This window comes from Corylus avellana, chromosome ca11 (assembly GCF_901000735.1).
Source record: "Corylus avellana chromosome ca11, CavTom2PMs-1.0".
In the NCBI taxonomy this organism is placed as follows: domain Eukaryota; kingdom Viridiplantae; phylum Streptophyta; class Magnoliopsida; order Fagales; family Betulaceae; genus Corylus; species Corylus avellana.
The window spans coordinates 14,363,823-14,372,484 of record NC_081551.1 but is presented as its reverse complement, the minus strand read 5'-3'; the positions used below and the strand labels follow the sequence as shown (position 1 = coordinate 14,372,484).

The 8,662-nt window shown below is 34.9% G+C and overlaps 1 protein-coding gene across 1 annotated transcript in view; it reads right to left on the bottom strand.

Moving 5' to 3' along the window:
• Positions 1 to 6,164: 6,164 nt before the first annotated feature.
• The window catches only part of LOC132165458 (UDP-glycosyltransferase 88B1-like), a gene marked incomplete in the record, with an annotated part of 3,654 nt that continues 1,156 nt past the window's right edge, over positions 6,165 to 8,662 (bottom strand). The window contains 1 exon segment of the mRNA XM_059576037.1: positions 6,165 to 7,025. Within this exon segment, the coding sequence (XP_059432020.1) occupies positions 6,212 to 7,025 (814 nt within the window).

Here is an 8,662-nt window from a genome sequence, read left to right as displayed (position 1 = left end):
AAGAAATAAACTTTGGGAAAACGTAAAACTTACTTGATTAGCATAGTCACGAATGGATTTCAGTACGAATTAACACTAACCCACTACAAATTGTAACCCAACTTCAATTTTTATGGTTCACCAACAACGAAGCGCAAGATCACTTTGAAGAGTGTTTGGAATTTGTTTTTCTCGTTTGGCATTTGAAATTAGGTTAAATTTGGGATTTTTCGCAGGAGAACAATTTGGACAATTAACTATAAATGGGTGAGGGAGGGTATAATGGGTAGAGGTGGGCTAAAAAATCACGTGCATTGCACATGATAGCCATTTCGTTTGGGGTTAACAACTCAAACTAACGGATGGAGGGGTCAATTGATTGAAATTGAAAGTACATGGGTTCAAATTGAGAGGTTTTAAATTTTGGGAGGGTCTTCTCAAAACGCGCGGTAGTTAGGGGTCTAAAGTAAAATTTCCCCTAATACTTAAGTTACATAAAAAAAATAAAAGTTACAAAATAAAGGCTAGTAGCCAACAAATCACTAGACCACCAGGCCTAAGCTCCTAGCAACAAATAGCCACCAAGTAGAATGCACCTTCAAATCACTAATCATCCTCAAGTAAAATGCCGATATTCTTTAAAGTTATTTCTACAAAGAATTAAACAAAAAAAAAAACATAATTACAATCACAATTCAAACTAATAAATGGGATTTGTAAATAGAAAAATAAATTAAGAATTGAATAATAAAAAACTTGCATGAATCGAGCTTATAACTTTCAGGATCATCAACCATCTCTGAGTCATAACCATTGCCAATACTTAAGAGTTTTGATCTTAACTAATTTTTTGAACATACCAATGCTCCAACCGGTGCTAAAAGCCGACTTTGAAGCAACTGTTGTAATGAAAATGGCCAACACATTTCGTGCTATTTGGGCAAGTATTGGAAATTTTGTTGATTCACCTTCGACCAATTTAAAATATCGAAAATATTCGCATTTGGTTTTTCAACATCCTCCATCAAATACCAATCTATTTCCTGTTTTCTTTCAACATCACTTTTAGAAGTTAGGTACTTATGAAACTTATTCATAACGTAAAGTGAAAGGTTAGTATTCTCAGTTTCTTCTATTTTCATTGAAGTACGTTGTGGCAATTCACTACTATCTTAAACTTGAGATAAACTATCTCCAACGTTGTAGTGATCATATAATTTGTTTAGGTGGTTCCTTTATTTTGTAATCATATTAGTTGATTGCTCGGCAATAAGAACATCTTTAAACCAAAACTCTATTGACCCCAATTTGGTTCGTGGATCAAGTATAACTGGAACAAACAATATCATGTTAACCGTATCAGGATTCCCCCAATACTTATTGTACTTCGTCTTCATTTTCGCCGCCATAGCTCTCAATACATGATCACCATTCTCACTATACACTTGTAAATGCATTTCAATGCCACAAATTTCTTAAAATTACATATTAGATGTCACATACAAAAAGACCCCAAAAGTCGCATTGTGGCATCATAAAAAAGTTTGAGAAACTTGAGAAAAACCCTAATATGCTCCCAATCAGCAAAAGTAGGAGGTCCCAAACCCTTTTCACTTGCCCTTCCTCAGACAATGTAGAAGCAAATTTGCTATCAAACTCTTGCATAAGTTTGAAAGCACTTTGATATTTTTTAGCACCTTCCAACATCTTATATGTAGAGTTCCATCTAATTGTAACATCAAGATACAACAAACTCTTGAAAGAAATTTTTTCTTTTTCCAACAACCCTTAAACTTCTCAAATCTTGAATGTGAAGACTTCACATACTTCACCGCACCTCTAACCTTCACAATAGAGTCATCTATCTCATTCAAACCCTCAGACACAATAAGATTTAGTATGTGTACAATACACCTCACATGCATAAACTGATTCTCTAATATGGCACTTTTCTTATTACTAGTTCTCCTCTTCAAGTACTTCAAAGCAGCATCATTGCAACTAGAATTGTTAATTATGATAGTGAAAATGCAATGAATACCCCACTCAAGAATACATGACTCAATCTTCTTCCCAATGGTCTCGCCTTTGGGATTAGGAATTAAACAAAAGTTTAAAATTCTTTTGTGTAAGTTTTAATCACTATCAATAAAATGGAAGGTGATACACATATAATTAAGACAAACCTGAGCACCCATTGTCATAAACATTACCCTCAACTTTTCCTTCTTAGACATGAAGAGCTTGACACAATCCTTCATCACAATATAACACAACTCTTGCTCATTTTGCTTACATTTTGTTGATACTGTGCACAACAATGATGAACAGTATAGAATCAAAAGAGAGAGATTAAGAGAGAGTAGAGACAATGATTTACGAGGTTCGGCAATGTGCCTACATCCACAAAGAGACGGTTGTATTTTGATATTAATTATTCAGGATATATATATATATATATATATATAGGAAAAACCCTAAACCCTAATTGTACGGACGCATTTTGAAAATTTCCAAAATACCACATACCGTACAACGGGGGCGCGACGTTCACTCTGCTCCCGTCTACTTGGCCTTCCACTAGTGTTAATATAAGCCACTAGTTCCAACATATTTTTTATTTTTTCATAAAGCAATGTTATATCTTGACAGGCCTGGATTTTATTTTCTATGCTCTTGATGGATTATGCTAATTAAAATTTATGGTAGTCATAAACATCTATTTATGTGATCTCTTAAAAAATGCCTTAATTGCAAACTTAAGGATGTCAATGTCATTTTCTCTTTTACCAATCCCTCGACATCCATAACATCTTCAATACTACATCCAAGTTTATCATACCTCATAGATGTCACTGTATTCTTACTTTCTATTACATCACAAATACGACTCAAATGTTGACTAACAATTTGAACTCCTTTCCTCCTCTTACCTTGAATCGTAGGACCAACATTTTTCTTTCTTTTATCCCGCATATTTAAACCAATAGGAATATCATCAATACCATGTGTATTGAGATTTGGTTCATTTTCCAAAACTCCTAAACCTTCTAAAAGAACATTGTTATCTTTATTAAGCATTACATCTACACCAGTTATGACACCAATATTATTAGGAACCAACCATACGGATGGTGCCCAAGATCTCTCCCCAATGATAGTTATACCTTTAAACAATATATACAGCTTCATAGCATAAGCCAAACCTGCAGTACGAAACTTGGTTGCTTATGGAATTTCTTGCATTTAGGTATATGTAAAAATCAATAACAAACATTTTATAAACCATTTAAACAAAAACATATAGGTAAAAATATAATACCTATAATTTTTTTTCCCACTAATCATCGAGTATATCAATTGTCTTTTTCACTGGATCTCATCCAAGGCCAGTTTCCTTGCCTATCAATCTCTTCCAAATGTTCTATTTTTTTTTTCTTTTTTCAAACTATCACACTTGTTCCTTAGTTGTTTATAGCAATATTGTTTTCTAGTTTTTTCGTTAAATTTATTTACTACATTTTTCCATCATGTCTTATTGAAATGCATTCCTAAGCCATTACTAGCGTAAATCTCACTAATACATATGTCAATATAATATTCTAACATTTTTTCGGTCAAAACTATTTTCTTTATCTGAGTATCTTGAGTTTCTGCATAGTAACAGCAAAGTTGCTTTGACATTTTTTACTCATGTTTGTCATACAATAAATAAGTTGATAGATTTTTTTTTTTTTTTTTTTTATAAAAAAATGTTTGTTAACAACACTATTAAAAATTAAAAGTTTGTTTAAAGGAATCAATTGAGAGAATGCAAGAGATCATATCGACATGAATACCACAAAAATAGGAAAACCACAAGAAATATTCTCTCCAAACGGTTAACAAGTATTATTAATTAATGTTACATTTTGTGATAAAAGATATTGTAATCCTTCTTTCAGCACACGCAATAATTGAGGAAGCCAATTAAAAGTACAGAACTTTTTAAGTTGTAGGAAATGGAGTGAATAGTTGGCTTGTTTTGTACTCTAGCTGGGCTTATTTTTCAATGGCATGAAATGGTATTTTTTTTTTTTTTTTATTGAATAGTGTTTGACACTACCATTATAATTTTTTTTTTTTTTTTTTTTATGCAACTTGCTGTAAAAATTATCATGTCCCTCACAAACAGAGACGGAGGGAGGGATGGTCCCCCCCCCCCAAAATAAGGAAAAAAAAATTATAAGTTAAAAAAATAAAAAATAAAAAGTAAAAAAGTAAAATTAAAGTTTTAATTTTAGTCATTTGGCCCCTTCCAAAAAAAAAAAAAAATTGGCCCTACTTTTAAATTTTTTGGCCATATTCAATAAAAATTTTTAGCCCTATTTTTAATTTTGTTGGCCCATACCCACTAAGTTTTTTTTATTTTTGGCCCTTAAATTTAAATGTCCACTTTTTTTGGCCCTTACAGTAGTCTTTAGTTCATAAAAAACAACCAAAATAATTTTTTTAATAAAAAAATTCTAAAGAACCGAAAAAAAAAAATTTGGCTGGCCCCCTTCCATAAAATTTTCTGGCTCCGTCCTTGCTCACAAATTCTTTAAAAAGATTTGGTTGTCCTGATCTTGAAGTTTCTTCAGTAAAAGTATGCAAAATAACTATCGAAAAAGTATAAATTTTTACTTTAATTACTTATTTTTTCATACACACTCCAACAAATTCTCTATTTTACTCTTTATTTTCTTTAAATATTATTTTGTATGCAAAAGAGTGTGAAAGAAAGAGGAGGAGAGAGAGTAAAATAAAGAAAGTGAGAGAGAACAAATAATAAACAAAGTTTATAGTATGAATAGTGAATAAATTGAGATTAGCTTATTTACTGTTCACAATAAATGAAAAAAAGTTAAGTTGCATGTTCTGCTAGAGAGAAAAAAACACTTATAATAGTCAAATTTAACTATTATTAAGAATTTAACTATTCTTTTGGAGATGCATCATATACTCTATTTCCTCTTTGTTTTCTTTCTAATTGTTTAACTAGCTTGGAAAGTTTATTCAGTGAAGTCGTACACTGTTTGGGAAAAAAAAAAAAAAAGGAAGCTAAAGCCAAACTAGAACAATTAAATAATAAAAATAATAAAGACTAGTGATATCTTTGCACACAAATCTCAATAAGGTCTTTGTTAGAAGAAATTTGAGCTTTAAATTAAACACATTTTTTAGCGTTTGGAAGGGGAAAAAGTGCTCTGTTAGAAGAAATTCAAACGATCACTTTTTTTCTTGAAAGTGCTTTTTAGAACTTAAAAGAACGTTTGATGCTTTGAAATGCAAACCCATACATGTTCTAAGCAAACTACCCCAATCTTGACCATGCTCAGAGTATTAGATTAATTGGTTCCATGCTTGGGCTTTTCTATCAAGGGGTGTTACATAGGAATTTTTCAGTTAATAAAGAGAAAAGATGCAAATCCGAAACATCTATAGTGATGATGTACTTATGTACGGATTTGGCAGCGAATGGCATTGGTTTCGAGCAATCCCACAAAGAGGTCTGGGCGGGCAAGCCCTGCACCTACACTCTTTACGGAGGCTGTGTGAATTACATGCAATTGGGACAGCAAATTATACCTGATTCCGATGTTTGTGTGATAACTACTAAGTAGTGTACACCATAATACAATTAAACAACTATAATCCATAATAAGATAACATAGAACAGTTTAATTTAATCGACTTGGTCTATATTTTCTTATAAAATAACATTGAGTAAGGTTTTAGTGAAAATAATTTTTTAAAGAAAAAAAAAAAAAAAAACTTCACTTTAGACCCATGAACTTTACGTGATTTGACATACCCCTGAACTTTGAAACTTTTCAATTTATACCTCTGAACTTTTAATTATAATCAATTTGAACCCTTCCGTTAAATTTTAAACATTAAAAGTGATATAATGACGTTTATACCCCTGACTTTTTTATAAATTGGCGGAGGGGTTCAAATTAATTGTAAATGAAAGTTTAAAGGTCCAAATTGAAAGGTTTCAAAGTTCGGAAAGTACGTCTAACCGCATGGTAGTTCATGAGTCTAAAATAAAGTTTCCAATATATATATATATAAAGGAAATTCAATATTTATTCGAGAACCCACAAACAAAGACATACAACTTTTGGTAATAGGTTCATTAGACCAGCCCACTACACTGGTCCAATTATTACTAGTCAAAAAATTGCATGAAAATTGAAGCAAATTATCATCCTAGCTTCCAAGAAGCCACCAAGTTGGAAAAGGCAGCGAAGGAAGTCCCACCACTGGTCCAAGCCGCCCTTGCCATCGCTCTCATATCAAGACTTCGCTTTCTGAGAATTTTTCCTTCCTCCAATTCCATCAGCTTTCTCACGCTCGTTTCCACCTCCTCTGAACTCACCTCCTCCTCAGAAGATGTTGCCATGTTAATGGGTATTGCCAGCTTCATTTCCTCCACCAAAACCACAGCATTCGCGTGCTGCTCAGCATACAATGGCCACGCCACCATCGCCACGCCGTGACTCACCGCTTCTAGCACCGAGTTCCACCCGCAGTGCGTCACGAAACCGCCTACCGCTTCATGGCTCAGAATTTCACTCTGTGGAGCCCAAGACTTCACCACCAGACCCCTTTCTTTTGTCCTCTCCAAAAACCCTTTTGGCAATATCACCTCCAAGTTTGGTTCTGTAGTTGTTGAACCCTGTGGACTCTTCACCACCCACAAGAATCTTTGGTTGCTTCTCTCCAACCCAATTGCAATCTTTTCATGTTGCTCTTCAGAAAACGTGCCTTTTCTACCAAAGCACAAGAACACAACGCTTCTGCTCGGCTGTGTATCTAACCAATCTAAACATTCCGACGATGCATCGCTTGAGCTGCTGGCGCTGGCTCTATCTTTGGCATCTGTGATCAGCGGCCCAATAGGGTACACCGGCGGAATTAGACCGTTTGGAACGCAAGCACCATCGGCTATGGCTTTGATTGCAAGTGGCTCAAGTGAGTCAAACGTGTTTACTATGAACCCCTTTGATTTGGGTAGGTGATGCAGCGTAGGATTGTGGTGAACAAGAAAAACAGCAAGTAGAAGGGATAAATATTTCTAAGATTGTGAGACTATCACAAGAATCAAAGAAATCTTCTTAAAAACTATAGATTCTATCTATGGTTTAAGGAAAAACACAAAGAAACTCAACTCTAAGTAATTCTTATTAAACAAAATCAATAATAATCATAAACTGAATTGTTAAAGGCTATAAGCATATATTTATAGCCCAAGACTCCTAGTCCTAAAATAACAATGAAATAAAGTTAATTTAGAAGTCTACGAAAGACAACTAAACCAAATAAAAGACTAACAAAGAAACCTAATTCAAATAAAGACTGAAAGATAAGATATAATAAACGACTAATAAAAAAACCTAATAAAAGACTAAAAGATAAGATAAGATAAGATAAGATAAGCCTTGAATTCCAATCTACATCATCCTCCCGAGGTTGGAGAGAATTCGCCCTCGAATTCGGACTGTCTTTTCCACGGTCCTTCGGGTGCCCTGTTAATTCGTTCCATTCTCCGTTCCTCAAGATCACAACAAGGCAACACCCCAAAATAAATGTGACGCTTCTCATCATCGAAATACTTTGATGGTTGTCATGAAAGCCCCACACACCACTTGGCAATACTTCAGATTTGCCGTTCTTTTCTCGTTCCTTCTCCCTTTCACGTGCCATGAAGATACTCAAGGACGGGTCAACCGTTGTTTCCCTTGTGAACATATAATTATCTTCATCCGCATAGAACTCATCACAATTGTTGTTAGGAGAATTTAAAATATTTTCAACACCAATAAAATCAACATAACCCTCTTCATCATTATAATTAGGCACTTCACCTGAAAAGACTTTATCAACCTCTTCATAATTGTCGATGTCACTCGTGGGCTCTTCCTCTTCCAATTGATCATCTTCGGGGTAGAGGCCGCCAAACATGGGAGAAAAACCATCTTCTTTATACTCTTCCTCTTGGTCATCTTTTTCGGGGTAGAGGCCGTCAAGCATGGGAGAAAATCCATCTTCTTCGTGCTCGTCCTCTAGGTCGAATGCCAAAGGTCCTTCACTCGGTTCTTCCTCATTGACATCGTCATCATAGGTTGGTGGGGAATCCCAATCCACAAATCCTTGCGCAGGATCTACAACATCTTCATGTCTAAACTCTTCATCAATGAATTCGGACTCCTCAAACTCTTCATCCACAGATTCTTTTTCCTCCTCCACAGAATATGGATTTGGTTGATAGATTTGAGGCTCGCGAATAATGGTCAAGTTGGCTTGTCGCGGCATCTCCGTCTCAAATCGTGCTCTCCGTTTTTCAGAATACGCCCTATGACCGACAACCACATTATCCTCATCCACAAAGCGTTGATTCATTCGATGGTGACAAACTTTAGGGCTACCCCGGTTGTCAACTCGAGTTGTGAAGATCTCTATTTCTTTCTGTAGTAGTTCCAGCTCATCCACCATGCGTTGCCAACGAATCGCCGCTTGATTCGCCTTTAATATTTTCTGCAGCATCTCCACCTCATCCACCATGCGTTGCCATTGCTCCTCCGTACGTGTTTCACCGACTGCTTCCTTACGTTCATACACGTCCTCCAGATGTGCAAAGCGGTTGCCCCTTCTT